Genomic DNA, 14,177 nt, shown 5'->3' on the forward strand with positions numbered 1-14,177 from the left:
GCAAATACTGTAGTTCATTTATATTGCCGATATGTTTTTAGCTCTACCTCAACATCGTTGGACTTTACACCAGTGGCTTTGTTTTGTGACATTTGGGGGTGGGGGGGGGTTGTGTGCATGCGTGTGCAGAAACTGATGCCAAAAGCCAACAGACATGATGTTCTCAGGTGTTCACGAGATTTCTTTCTGGAGCGGGACATCTTCGTGATATACTGAGTAATTGTACATTCAGAATATGTATGTATGTATAATGCCCTCATAAATGTCGAGAATATTGTTTGGAAGACTTTCTCGATGGAAGATATGCGCTTTTTAACCAAATGGGAGTTTCAAATGTATTGTCACTACTGTCTTTTGAATTGGGCCGTGTCAGGCACAAGTATTATGTACAAACTAATAGTGTCGACGAGGCTTACCAGAAGGAAGTTATCCATCATGTAACTTGCATCACAAAAAAATCTGAATGTATTTAAATGTTCAGGATTATTTTTGTAAAACTGAATACATTACAATAACTTTTAATAACCAATCCTAAAAATGTGTTGGGCTGCTTTTGTATAAGAGGCCACCTCGCAAAACAAAACAAACGGCAACAAAAAAAAACATACAAAAAAAATGAAAATCATCAAAAACATTCTGCAACTTCCCGACAGACATGTTGATTTACAATACTTGACTAGCAAAATGAACAAGGTACGCAGAAAGCCCATTCCCCATAGACGAAGTGAAACATTGGTGAATTTGGGTGTCAACATTCAACGTCCCATGTGGCAAAACCCGTACTCTGTACCATAACATACCACAAAAACATTTCGTAACACTTTTTTTTTTCATTTCACATTCAATTTAAGACACGGATGGCCATGGGGGAATTTGCTTGATGTTGGAAATTAAAGTTAATGAGGACATAACGATTTCTCAGTGCACATCCGAATAAATGTAAACGTATGAGAACAGCAACTTTTCACGAGTGATGGAGGTCAGGAAGAAGGGAATGATCCATTCGGAGATTGAGAAACCATTTCCGAGAAAGACTCAGCTGAAGGCATGCTGAATGGGCCTTTTTTTTCCCCCTTGGAAAAGCATGCCAATATTGCTCCAGAGAAATTCCCAACTAAAAAGAGAGAGCATTGACTCCAGCGGCAATCGTCTTAGTCGCAGTGCCAGAAAGAAAAAGGAAAGCGGGGGTGAAACTCCCCTTGAAGATAGTCAGGCGACAGGAGACCCAAAAAGATTCGTTTTGGGGAGGAAAAAGTGCGCCATTAAAAAGGTTGCATGTGCTTCAGGTGTTCAGTGGAGTGCTTGTTCCACATGCTAGTCTTCTTTTTTGTTCACAGGACTTTGAACATTCTGCAAGTCAAAAAGGAGTACAGGGGACAAAGTTACTTTCTAGTTGTTGGCTCATACTTGACCTGAGGCATCTGTCGAGCTGTTTTTAGGAAAAAAAGCATCACCTGAAGCTCCTGATGTTCTTGAAGCAGTCTGTCGTACTCCCTAGCAAGACCGTCTGTCTGTTTCTTCAATCCATCCGCATCGCACTCAGACTTCTTCAGCGCTGCATTTGAAACACATGAACCACACATCAGAGATTAAAACCAAACAGCGGAGCAAATAGCTTCGTCACAGTTCAACAAACATCCCAAATGGAGGTGGCGGGGGGGGGTGAAGCAAAGTATTGTTTGTTTGACCACTGTGGCGCATGGCAGTTTATGCAACCAGCACACGCCCTAACATGCTTGAGGGAATAGATGTCAGTGAAAATGGCCTCAAATGTTTTGTTTACTTTTCCAGAGAACACAAGAACAATTTTTGGATGTTTTTTTTATGCATCCTTCCATTTTCTAATTTGCTTCTCCTCACAAGGATCGCAGGCGCGTTGGAGCCTATGCCAGATGTCTTCGGAGAGCAAGCGGGGAGGGGGAGACATAAACCCTGATATGGCTGTCGGCCAATCGCAGGGCACACAGACAAACAACCATTCACGCTCACAATCACACCTAGGGACAATTTAAGAGCGTTCCATTAACCTGCCATGCATGTTTTTGGAATGTGGAAGGAAAGCGGAGTACCTCGAGAAAACCCACGCAGGCACGTGGAGAACATGCAAACTCCACACAGGAACTCCAAAGCCGGCCGGAATCAACGTATGCACTGTGAGGCGTATGTGCTAACCATTAAACAATAGTGCCGCCTCTAAATTTTTATGATTCCCGTAATTTCGTTCCTTATGCTCGTTGAACTCAAGTCAAGATGCTTCATTTAATTCTCAATGACTCCTTACACAGCTGCGCACCGCTACACAAACAAACTTCCGCATTCTCTGTCAGGCGGCCGGCTCCTCCCTCGCGCGTGTACGCTGCAACCACAAATAGCTGATGACTATTCAGAATGAGGTCCGACTCGGTACAGTTTCATCGGTCCACTGTGACATGTTTGCTAATTTGGTAATCAGATGTGACAATCTATTGAAAGCTTGAAGCTCATCAGTAACAAAAAAAAAAAAAATCATCAAAACTTGGGTGTTGAGTGTACTCATTTCACGTGGAGTGCTGTCGCACTCACCGTCTTCTGACGTCTTCAGTTCGTCTTTCAATTTCTCCACCTCTTTCCTCAAGAGCTCCATGCCCTCCGCAGTTGCTTTATCTCCCGTCCCCTCCATCAGCGTCTGGAATGATTGTTTTTTTTTTTTTTAATTTTTCACAAAGTTACAACAGCTCTGTGGTGTTGAATTATTCATCCAAAATGAATGCAATGCCATTTAAAAGAGCCTGCGTGGCGACAAGGCTGGTGGGATTGGTCTGAGGTCGAGTGGAAGTGCACCATTTATCTTGGGGTGTGCATCTCTCCAGTTAAAACAAAACAAAAGAAAAAATTGAATACATATATCAATACATGAGGTGTGCATTCGTTTTTGGTTCAATTCAGTGAGATACTACGCAACATCTCAACACACGCAGCGTGAAACAGCGAAAATAAACAGCCAGTGGGGGAACGTTAAAGGTACCGGTAGTTCTCACAGGAAGCTAACATGAAGCTAGCGTCATAAAAAAGAAGAAAATACAAATCATCAGTAACATCAAACCAATATATGAGTTTTGATCAGTTTTTGACCGGTTGATTCGATATCGAGACTGGTTTGTTTGTGTGTATCGCTACACTCACATCCTTTAAATCAAAATTCATTTTGCGATTCAAATCCGTTTTCCTTCCAACCCCATCTATCTATTTATCTATCGAGTGTACCTTCTTCAGCAGCTCGTTGTCTTCCAAGTACTTTTGGGCAGTTTTGTTTGCATTTTCAGCCTGCGCCTGCAGGGCAGTGGTGGTCCCCGACACTGAAGCCAGTTGGTTAATCAAGGTAACCACTCGCTTCATAACCCTTTTTACAAAGTAAATAAATAAAAGGTTTAAAACTGACTGGTCTATGTATGTTTTTCTGTAAGAGTGAAGCAAAGACTCACAGCCAGAGGAAGACGGCGAAGCCAGATATGTAAAGGTTCCGCTGTGCCCGGAAAAGCTTCATATGCATGTGGTCATGCATGTTGGGCAGCAGCTTGGCATCCGTGCCGAGATTTTTAACCGAGTACTTTCTCACCTCGCGGACTGCATCTATAGAAGGAGAAGCAGACCATGCTGTCACGCTATCATCTTTCATAAGATTCAAATGATCAAAAACACAATTTGGGAAATTTCAGAATTGTGATTCATCAGTGGGATGAACTCCAAAAAAAGCGTGATTAGCGTGTCCCCCCCCCCCCCCCCTTCCCTTGTGATGCCACCAACAACGGGTACCAGTAAAAATAAAGCAAAGAATATAACAATAACCATAATAATAGCGAGACACGGTTGTCGACTGGTTAACACGTCCGCTTCACAATGCAGAGGTGCAAGGTTTGATTCCGGCTCCGGCCTCCCAGCGTGGAGTTTGCATGTTCTCCCCACACCTATGTGGGTTTTCTCCGGGTACTCCGGTTTCCTCCCACATTCCAAAAACATGCCTGGCAGGTTAATGGAACACCCTAAATTGTCGTTAGGTGTGATTGCGAGCACGGATGATTGTTCGCCTATGTGTGCCCTGCGATTGGCTGGCAACCAGTTCAGGGTGTGTCCAGCCTCCTGCCCAAAGACAGACGGGACCAGCTCCAGCACACCCCATGACCCTTGTGAGGAAAAGCGGATCAGAAAATGGATGGATGGATAATAATAATGATAATGATGATGATAGTAGAACCGGAAACATCGTTAATCCCCCCCAAAATTGATGGTTAACCAGCACATTATAGCTGATTGTGCGCAATTCAGTGTGCAGCCATTAATTTTTTATTATTATTTAAATAATTCCTAAACAACTGATTGCACTTACCAAGGAAAAGGACAATAAGTATGATAATCATTGTAAGGAAGACTTTGTTTGAAAAGTGGGCAACTGGGCTCCAGATCCTCAAATTGAAAATGCTCTGCCACCTGAAAAACACACACACACACACACACACACACACACACACACACACACACACACACACACACACACACACACACACACACACAATTTATCATGCATTGATCCCAGAAAGGACGTGATGATGGAGTGGAGTGAGGCGATGTCAAGTGGCTGTATGACGAAAAAATGCTGTGAGGTTAGTTCATGAAACCTGAGAAAGTTGTGTGGTAGTGATGTGCCAAATGAAAACAGGCTTTGGAGCAAAAGTGGGCGTGCCAAATGAAGCCTGGATTTAGAGTGTGTGTCACTGAGAAGAAATTCACATAACCGATGACATACGAGGCCTCTGTTTGTTCGGATAATGTCACTGGCGCATTCAACATATCCTTCTCTCCTAACACTCGAGATCTTGTACCTCTTGGCAGGTGTTATCGTATGGAGTGAGCTTCATGTTAGCTTGCGAGTTCAGGAGTCACTATGTGTGTAACAAAAGAATACATAGAAGTTCTTGTGTATGGTTAGCAGTTGTGTTTATTTTTTATTGCGGCCAGTACATGTGTAGTCATATCGTTGCATGAGAGTATACACTTATGCTCAGCTGGTGCAATTTATCGCACATTGCTCTTTCACTCACATTGTCATGGGCTTGATGCCTGAACAGATTTTGACAGTTTTAAATTCTGATATTTATTGATAAACATATTCTTAAGACATATGTGCACTACGCACCAACTGCTAAAACTGCAATATGGTAAAATTGTAACTGTTTAGCCCCCAATCTTATTTCATTCTGTGTACTGTATATGTAATCCTACTGTTTTTGACCACATGATAGCGCCATAGCAGCATGAAACTTTGAACCATGAGCAGATCAATTGGTTGGAATGCTTCAAGACTAATTTCGTGTGTTTTAACGATGTAATTGCTTATAAAACAAGGTATATCACCGCTTAGCTGAGATGAAGGGCAGGCAGAGGATGCAAAGGATGCCTATCTCCATATAGAGGAAGAGGGCCACAGCGATCCATTGCAGCGTCATCTTTCGGAGGTTAGGTCAACTTGAAAAAAGAAATGCAAAAGGGCAAGATTAGCGCACACTGGTTTTACAACCTCCGTCATCTTTGCGACAGGTCCAATGGAAGGCGTGGTCCATCTTCATCAGGAGAGTTCTCTACCAGTCTGTCAACAGGTCATGCATGACTCAAGACTGAGTTTGCATTACATTACGCGGCGCCACGCCGTCACAAACAACAATGCGACGTAAAATACTCCCCATAAAAGGAACGGCTGCGACTACACGAGAAAATTACTCGCACTTGTTAACATTTCCACCTGCACGGCAAATTTTAAGTGACCGCCAGCCAAACTTCTAAGCTGCATTATTTAAAACCATAAGAATGCGTTTCATACAGGCTGCACTGGAAGAATATGCCTTGTTGACTTACCAGGAAGGTGCACAATCGACGTCTCAACGGACTTTCCAACTTTTGACGAAAACAATACTGGGAGCACAAAGTCGTATCACTCGATCTGTTTGCCACACACACTTCTTGCTTCATGGAACCGCCTCAATGCTTCCGGTAGGAATAGGAAGTAGGAAGCATGTTTTCCGCTTTTTCCTTTCAGATTAAAATGCAATGTAGTCATGTGGTGCGTATTGTGGCAAAATAGTGTGGGGTGCGTGGGGGCACAAAAATGTCAAATCCGACAAAGTACTCTTTACTGTGAACGAAATAACTATAATCCCTGAATGGTGCATTCGGTGCTCCCAAAATGCTTTTATTGTGAAAGAAACTGACTTCCGTCAGTTCTGGTCCAGTCAAAAATCATTAAAATGTTTTTGTTGTTTTTAAGTGCACTAATGCATTAATCCTGTAAATGTGTAAACAAGTCAATTGAATCCTCACAACTCAGTATTAAATCATATGTAATTAGTTTCATATGATGGCACAGCAGAGAACAAAACAAGTGGCATGACATCAACACAGGGGTCAATCTGTAGCTTTATTCAGTGTTACTTACAACTGACCACAAATCAGCAGAATGAATGGTTCACACACGTGCCTCACAGTCAAGAGGTCCAAAACCATGCATCTAATGCTACGTTTACAATATGTTCCAGTTTGTTCCATTATTGAAGCTTGTTTTATCCCCTAAAATTGGCTGGTCAAAATGCTTATTTACTTTTTTAAATTTATTATAACTTCTTAGTTGAAGTACTGAAAATAATTAAAATACTACTAAAACAATCGAACTGACTCATTTAATAATAATTCAATTGTAAGTAAAAAACTTCTTAGTTGAAGTACTGAAAATAATTAAAATACTACTAAAACAATCGAACTGACTCATTTAATAATAATTCAATTGTAAGTAAAACTAAAATGGGCATATATTGCATTAAATTTCACAGATTTACATAAAATACAAACAGTAAAATTAGCATATTTACATTTTTCACTGGTTAAATAACTGGCTAATCAATCCATCCACTTCAGCATGAACACTTGTTGCCGTAGTTGTTGGCTTGACCTTTTGACAGTGTACACTAAATAAATGGTTACCTGAGGCAGAAAAATGCCTTGAGCATTTTTTTTTTTTTTTTTTTAGTCTGAGGTGCTCCAATTACTCGAGGACCTGTTTCAGCCCCACTTTAGTGTGAAGCAGTATTCATGCATGAAAAGTGCTATGCAAAAAAGTTAAATTTGATACGCGAGTGTGAATGTATCTTTGCCTATATGTGACAGACAATTGGCTGGCGACCACCTCAGAGTGTCCTTTGCCCCAAAATCAGCAGTGATGGGCCCCGAGTGACACAAATGCAATCGAAGATGGATGGATGCTCATGTGACCAAATCATACACTGAACCATATGTACTCTGCAGGTAGTCAATTACAGCTGATGTACTACATAAAGAATTGAATACTTTTCTTTCAGGCTGGGAGCTAACCCTTTCAAGCATGTAGATGAGATGATTGTGGAAGCACGTAAATGGAGTGCCCTGCTGAACAGAGATGTCCACCCAGTCCCATATACACTCCAAAGGTGTATCTTCATGCCCCGCAAACAACGCCGGGTTAGCGAGCAATCCTCGCGCTACCATCACACCTAAAACAAATCGCCAGGAAAAATTAATTTCAAAAATGATATTTTCACAAAAGCAATATTAATTTTAAAAAAAACCTCACCATCTACACCAGTGAGCTGGTGAATAGACTCCACATCGCGTGGGTACTTGATGTCCCCGTTGGCAATGACCGGAATGGACACGCTGTCTTTGATTGTCTTTATGGCGTCGTAGTGGACTGGCTGGTGGCGCTCCTCCGACGTACGACCGTGCACGGTTATCCACGCCACACCTGCTGATTCAGCCTTCTGGCAAAGATCAACTGTCTTCCTCAGGTCATTGTGAATTCTACAGATTAAATTGAATGATTATCTTCTTTTTTTTATTCAGGTCTGAAGAGCTTTCTCGTTTACCTTATTTTAATGGATGTTGTATAGTTTGGATTGTCCACTTGGTTCTTGACGTGTCTGACCATGTCTTTAACCAGTTCAGGCTTGTTGATAAGGCACGCACCATATCCCGCAGACATGGCCCATCTGAAGACAAGATATTTCATACAACTCAAAGAGGTTGCTGCTGCCATACTTAAGCAGGCTCAATAAATATATTGATTCTTATAAATACTGAGAACAAAAGAGTGGAAAAAGTATTCTAAAGCTGGATTTACACTGCATGGTTCAAGTGACACTTGCTCCCAAGTGGGACATACGTCGTGGCAGCGAAAATACACCCCCACCCTCCCCGCACGGAACCAAATATGATCAAATTGGGATCAGGGCCCTTCCAAACACGGATAAAAATCTAATGCGTATAGGATACGTGCCAGTTTGACTGCCCAGTCAATGTAAACTTGATGTCTTACGCCAGTGGGTGATGAATACAAACCCACGTTTGCCCAAACACATTAAAAAAGTACAGATCATTAATAAAACCCTTGATTCAGGTCTCTGGGATTAACCTGCAAAAAAATGCTCTTCAAAATGATAAAGTTGATGCTCAATTTAAGTCACTGATTTTAATAAAACTGTTCTGCTTATTTTGAGCCTACCACTCACCATTAATTTATGATACATTATTATTATTATAAATTATTACTGTATATGTTTTATGTTCAATAAACAAACGAAACGAAATATATCCATCCATTTTCTAATCCGCTTATCCTCACAAGGCCCCCCTGATCATTTTCAAGGTTTTCCTTTACAAATCGTTGATTGTTCGAATCAGCAGTTTCAGTGAAGCAGTTTTGTTTTCCGAGATGGCACCCGAGTAGGCTTTTTTTTGGTTGTTGTTGTTGTTGTTGCAGGATCATTATCAGGCTCCTATGGCGCTTGCTAATGAGCTGATCATTTGGATTAGGTGTGTTGCAACAGGGAGAGATGGAAAACATGCAGGACACAGGCCCTCGAGGACTGGACTTTGACACCTGTTACTTGATTATTAAAATAGTTGTTGATTAATTTGATTATCAATTAGTTGTTGACTAATTATGACATCTAATCTATTGCAGACCTACTGTGTAAATGCAATCTAAGAATGCACTGCAAGGAGACAGACATGCACCTCTGGGGGCATCCACAGTTGAGGTCAACTCCATCTGAGAAAGGTGCAACTGCACACGTTGCATCAACCAGAGTCTGGGCGTCGTGAGCAGCAAACTGCACAATTAGGGGTCTGTCACCTATGTGAAAAGTAACAGTAAAACATTTCTTGAACATCAAACAGCTCTCAATCCATGATCAGCACTCAACGTTGCCCGAATTACTCCTACTCACACTCATTAGTAGTGAATTCACTGTCTCTGGCTTTGATGGATCGCACAAAGTCAGATGCAACTATCATTGGAGTGAAGCAGATGTCACAGTTGTACTTTCTTACCAATGACCTGAAAGCCAGTCTGTGGAGAAATTATAGCAGAGGGCTAATGATTCACAGAGGAGCCCTACAACACTACGTGTGGGTTTTCAAGGTAAGAGCTACAAACCTGCTGACGCTCGCACAAATGCATTTATTTTTATTAATTGCATTACGTTGGTTGTAGAATGCAGTGGTGTACAACTTCAGTGCACCAATAAGTAAACGCAGAGAAAAAAATAAATGTCAACTTACTTTGAATAACGAACCATCGGCGCACAGATCTTTACCACGTTTCCTTCTTCAAACATGCCCACGACGTTGTTGGTGGTCTTCATTCTTCCAAGGCGTAGCGTTAGCACTTAGCATAACCAGCTAACACCGCCCAGTGTCCACTCGTCGGCACTCGCTTCCAAAGCACCGTGTCACTTTGCCTATAACTGCCTCAAATCAAATACAAGCACATGTTTTAAAACACGTCATTGTGTTGGTAAATCTTCAGGTGCGAACCAAGTTTTAGCTTCGAACGCGTAAAACAAGACGCTTTCATCTTCTATGCCGAATATTGTGGGCGTGGCTTTTGAAGGATGATGTCATCAAACTAAAAGTACGGTATGTTTCAAATGAATAATTACAACAATTGCCTGCCATTTAAAGACCTATTGGGAAACTGTGACAAGACCGACAAATAATAAAATTATAAGTGTTCGTGTGGGCAAAGCACGTCCAATGTTGCCTCCAAGACGAATGGTAAATTACTGACCGAAACACGTAAGTGCCCTTATAGCAGCTAAACAAATGCAAAAATAAAAATATTTGACTCTACTTTGAGATATTGTAGCTCTCATACACCCTCGAAAAATACCTAACCCTTCTTGGTTTAAATTGGTTTCAAACGTGTCGTGGTACGCACGCCAAACACGCGAAAGATCATTCGTTCAAGACCGGGTGGAAATATTTCTTATTAAAAAGACAAAAATGTGGTTTTAACTTAGATAAAGATTTTCAACATTTCAACAAGCTTTTATAGATGTTCCCTTTATATGGACGTTGGTCTTCCTCCAAATTGAAATCATTGCACTCTTTGGTCACTACGAGGCGCTCAAACACTACAGAAAAAAAGTCATTTAAACTCTTCAATCCAAACTAATTTTGTGTATTATTGCGCAATTGTTGGAGATCTAGATTAGCCATTATTGTTTATATTTTTATTGATGCAGGTTGCAAGTACTGTAGGAAGGATTATTTCAATTGTGTGTATTTCCAGCTGTCTATCCATCTAATATTCTATGATGTGCATCCTCCACCCAAAACTTAAATATTGACCTCGAATTCTATTATTTCAAACTCGCATCAAATAAATCAACAATAGCAAAATGAAAAAACATCGAGGCACGTAAGATAAAACACCACAAATATTGAACTAGTGACACAATAAATTTATTAGATGATAAAATCTCAAATGTCAAAAGAATAAATACAAAATGTCATTCAAATGCCATAGAAAATGCAATGAAGTGGAATGCAGTGTGTTACTTTTCACTGGTAGGCCAGTGAGAGGTATCAACAATACTGTATTTGTCACTTTAAGACTCATGTTCCATCTATCTCACATGTAGAAGTAAATGTACTCATCCTGAACAGTTAATCTAATCCACCCACATTAATAACACATTTGTTAATGTCTATAAGAAAGGCTGGGAAGATCTTAATTTGTGCTAATTTAGTGCAGAAATAATAATCCCAAAGTATCCTTTGTACAGCGGGGTTATCTTCAGTGAGTGATTTCTTTGCATGCACCACAAACCCTGCACAACAGTGAATTTCTCTTCCTTTCATCAACTAGTAACAGTCTTTGCTCTCATTAAAAATGTTCAACATCAGCAGTGACAATTTGATGGGAGCCTTAGATGGATGCCAAGTCATTAGACCCCACTGGGCGAGGGCCGCAAAAACACAAAGACTGAGACAGATACAGTATATGGAGAAACTAGTAAAAGATCATTTCTAATGGATGACTCATCCACTGAGAACATTGGGAAGACATTGAATGAATAGGTGTTCCCTCTATCTTAGACTATGTCTCTGTTCTCTGTCATTAAAAATAACATGTAGTTAAGTAACGACTCAAATGTGAAGACAACACAGCTGGGTCAGTGACAGCCAGCCAAGGGACACGTTATAGGACAAGAGTGACCGGAATAACATGTTCTGTGTTCCTGAAGTGGCTTCCTGCTGCCTCCAACTCGATGCTGGAGAGGAAACGATTGCCTCGTCGGTGGCGGTTGTAGCTCAGCTCTGTGGCGTACACAGTGCTCATTTTCTTTGGGTAGATGATGGTGGTGCTTGTAAAACTTTGTGGCCGATGGCGGGGCTGGAAATTCAGCTGTGTCTTATAATGACGCCAGGTGCTGTGGGACACGGCTGTGATGGTCTGCGTGCAGTGCTCCAGGCCCTGACCCCACGGTTGCAGGGCCACATTCTGAATGAAGTGGCGGCCAGAGTCATAGTGCACTGAGGAGGTGTATCTGTGGATGACGGAAGATGATTCCTGACTGTTGTTTGTGCCTATGTAGCAAACAGCTGACTTTGGCTGAGAGGAGGCGTACACCCTGGACTGGTCTCCAACCAATATCAGGGCACATATTGACAAACGAGCATTTACTTTCAAATTCACCCACAGTTTAGAGTCTTCAATGAATCTAACGTGCATGTTTTTGGACTGTGGGAGGGAGATGGCATAACCGGAGAATAACCGCATTAGCATGGGTAGAACAAGGCTGCAGCCAAGAGTTAAACGCTGAGCCGCAGAACAAAATGAAACGGCTGGATTGTTTGAAGGACTTTGACAGAACTCACCTTACTTCTTTAGGAGGTAAAGGGTCAATAATGATTCCCTCCCCATAGGACAAAGGGTGAAAGGAACCAGAGGGCAAATCTGACACCTGCAAAATAAATGAAATTAATCAAGCATATTAGGATAATAGTTTGTGTGGTCCCGTTTATTCTAAAATGAGCAATTGGGTTAATTAATTTCATTTTGTTTCTTGAAAAAAAAAAACTCCAGTGCTGTAGTTTGTGCCGCAGCATAACAATATGTTGTCATATGGCACAAGAAGGTGCGCTCAGTTACTGCTGCACGTACTGCTTTATCATTTGATTTGTGTATGGCCTACACATCTTTTCATCCAATTATTTATTAATTTACTGCTGCACTAACAGGTTAGTAGGTAGGTTCTGGCCTGCGTAGGAATTCGGGTCACGCCGCAACTTTAAACATTGTTAGTTGATAATTGCCCAAGTAGTTCTCAAACTTATTACACCAATAGCCACCTAAAACAAAATATTTAGCTCTCCATGTACCACCGCCTTGACAAGCAATAAAATAAGCAGAGTAGGCTTATGCATTCATAAAAAAATGAGACCTAAGGTTTATTCCTAAAAAGTATATTCTATACAATTTTCAGCCATTGTTACATTACACGCAGTGTGGACATTAACAGTGTGCTTAACAACAGTAAATTAAAACAACGGTACTTAAATAATTGAATTAAAATGAAATGCAACAAGAAAACATCACCAAACGTTTAAAAACAAACAGGTCTTTAAGATAAAATGCAAATATTTTGAACTGAAAAGTTAAGTACCCAGTGATTCTTTTGCATACCTCGAAAGGAGCCCCTTCACCACTAATGGTAATGACATGTGCCAAATTGAGAATCATCTATCAATCAAATATTTTTTAATTTACCGTCTCAATATCAATTATTTTTTTAAAAGTGAATAAAAGGTTTGTCTGTGTAGATTTTCAGTCATCCAGGTTCACGACAAAGCAAAGGTTGAATCATGCTAATTGGACGATTCTTGTTTGTTGCAATTTGTTTGTCCAAAAATGTATTTTATGCTATTATCCTAACGCCACCTATTTGTTCAATAAACACCTTTCAAATAACGGCCGATTACTTTCTGTACTCTGAGGAAATATTGTATACTCATCGAATCGCTAACTCGTGTGATTTTTTTGTCTGTTTTACATAATTGAGGTGTATTTAGGGTTTTAACTATAGTATTATAGCGTGATATAGCGAACGTTTACACACATGCATTCGAGTCAAATTAACATCGGACTCCTGAGTGACGAATACGTCACACTGACACTGACCAAACACCCAGTCGATTACCTACCCGCGATCCGTTTCTTTCGTCCTCCGGTACCGGGCTCACGCCGCGGGCTTTGTCCTGAGGCAGCAGCCAAGCGCTGGGACTTGGGCTGGGCGGTAAACCGGAGTCCGGGCTGTCAAGCCCTCTGTCCGCCCGGCAACTCATACCAAGTGGGTCCTCTTCGCAAACATTTGGAAAGTTCAACCGTCTGACCATTTCCTTTCCAAGTGAGAAGTTGCAAAACTCCGGCAGCCGGCAACGCTTCTTGCGAAGGAGAACAGCTTACCAGAATGTGGTTCACCCGTTTTTTGTATTTTTTCCCCCCTCCGTGCTCACGTCTCACTGCTTCCCTTGCTACTTACAGGGATGCTCACATGGAAGAAAAAATAATTTCCCAACTCCGACAAGCCTTCAATTTAAAAGTCCTTTGCAAAATAAGATGGAGGTATTATGTTGATATACTTTATACTGTATTTTCTGAACGGACAAGACAAAGTTGAACATAACTTTAAAAGCCCCATGGCTGATCTTCAAACTTCTCCCTCTTTAAATCCTCGCGTTGAAAGAGGAAAGACCCGCCCATTCCATGGCCTTTTTTCCCTCGATTCTGATTGGATGGACAAAAGAAAACTAGATAGTAATATTTATTTTGA

At 41.1% G+C, this 14,177-nt stretch overlaps 3 protein-coding genes across 3 annotated transcripts; all 3 read right to left on the reverse strand.

Annotated features, from left to right (window-relative positions):
- Nucleotides 1–502: 502 nt before the first annotated feature.
- bcap29 (B cell receptor associated protein 29) lies at nucleotides 503–6,008 on the reverse strand. The gene is made up of 8 exons (XM_086125263.1): nucleotides 5,887–6,008; nucleotides 5,389–5,499; nucleotides 4,364–4,464; nucleotides 3,462–3,609; nucleotides 3,244–3,379; nucleotides 2,563–2,665; nucleotides 1,455–1,555; nucleotides 503–1,350 (listed from the first exon to the last, which is right to left on the reverse strand). The coding sequence occupies exons 2-8, from the start codon at nucleotides 5,478–5,480 to the stop codon at nucleotides 1,315–1,317; spliced, it is 717 nt and encodes a 238-aa protein (XP_085981389.1). The 5' UTR covers nucleotides 5,481–5,499; nucleotides 5,887–6,008; the 3' UTR covers nucleotides 503–1,314.
- Nucleotides 6,009–6,426: 418 nt separating this feature from the next.
- Nucleotides 6,427–9,940, reverse strand: dus4l (dihydrouridine synthase 4-like (S. cerevisiae)). The gene is made up of 6 exons (XM_086126363.1): nucleotides 9,619–9,940; nucleotides 9,285–9,406; nucleotides 9,073–9,190; nucleotides 7,923–8,045; nucleotides 7,631–7,857; nucleotides 6,427–7,550 (listed from the first exon to the last, which is right to left on the reverse strand). The coding sequence occupies exons 1-6, from the start codon at nucleotides 9,699–9,701 to the stop codon at nucleotides 7,285–7,287; spliced, it is 939 nt and encodes a 312-aa protein (XP_085982489.1). The 5' UTR covers nucleotides 9,702–9,940; the 3' UTR covers nucleotides 6,427–7,284.
- An 847-nt stretch (nucleotides 9,941–10,787) lies between these two features.
- On the reverse strand, nucleotides 10,788–14,096 carry rflnb (refilin B). Its single transcript, XM_086126409.1, has 3 exons — nucleotides 13,549–14,096; nucleotides 12,223–12,308; nucleotides 10,788–11,891 (listed from the first exon to the last, which is right to left on the reverse strand). The coding sequence occupies exons 1-3, from the start codon at nucleotides 13,738–13,740 to the stop codon at nucleotides 11,543–11,545; spliced, it is 627 nt and encodes a 208-aa protein (XP_085982535.1). The 5' UTR covers nucleotides 13,741–14,096; the 3' UTR covers nucleotides 10,788–11,542.
- Nucleotides 14,097–14,177: the final 81 nt, after the last annotated feature.

Source organism: Hippocampus guttulatus, chromosome 12 (genome assembly GCF_054856545.1).
Source record: "Hippocampus guttulatus isolate MCC_2025c chromosome 12, RoL_Hgut_1.0, whole genome shotgun sequence".
In the NCBI taxonomy this organism is placed as follows: Eukaryota; Metazoa; Chordata; class Actinopteri; order Syngnathiformes; family Syngnathidae; genus Hippocampus; species Hippocampus guttulatus.

Excerpts from the sequence above, each read along its gene's own strand:
- bcap29 (XM_086125263.1), bottom strand. The coding sequence starts at position 5,480 with ATGACGCTGCAATGGATCGCTGTGGCCCTCTTCCTCTATATGGAGATA. Across the intron at positions 3,380-3,461 it reads TTCGCCGTCTTCCTCTGGCT|GGTTATGAAGCGAGTGGTTA; the intron begins GTGAGTCTTTGC and ends CTTTGTAAAAAG. Across the intron at positions 1,556-2,562 it reads ACTGAAGACGTCAGAAGACG|CGCTGAAGAAGTCTGAGTGC; the intron begins GTGAGTGCGACA and ends TTTCAAATGCAG.
- dus4l (XM_086126363.1), bottom strand. The coding sequence starts at position 9,701 with ATGAAGACCACCAACAACGTCGTGGGCATGTTTGAAGAAGGAAACGTG. Across the intron at positions 9,191-9,284 it reads TGAATTCACTACTAATGAGT|GTGACAGACCCCTAATTGTG; the intron begins GTGAGTAGGAGT and ends CTTTTCACATAG. Across the intron at positions 7,858-7,922 it reads ACAACATCCATTAAAATAAG|AATTCACAATGACCTGAGGA; the intron begins GTAAACGAGAAA and ends TTTAATCTGTAG.
- rflnb (XM_086126409.1), bottom strand. The coding sequence starts at position 13,740 with ATGGTCAGACGGTTGAACTTTCCAAATGTTTGCGAAGAGGACCCACTT. Across the intron at positions 12,309-13,548 it reads ACGAAAGAAACGGATCGCGG|GTGTCAGATTTGCCCTCTGG; the intron begins GTAGGTAATCGA and ends TTTATTTTGCAG. Across the intron at positions 11,892-12,222 it reads TTACCTCCTAAAGAAGTAAG|ATACACCTCCTCAGTGCACT; the intron begins GTGAGTTCTGTC and ends CGTCATCCACAG.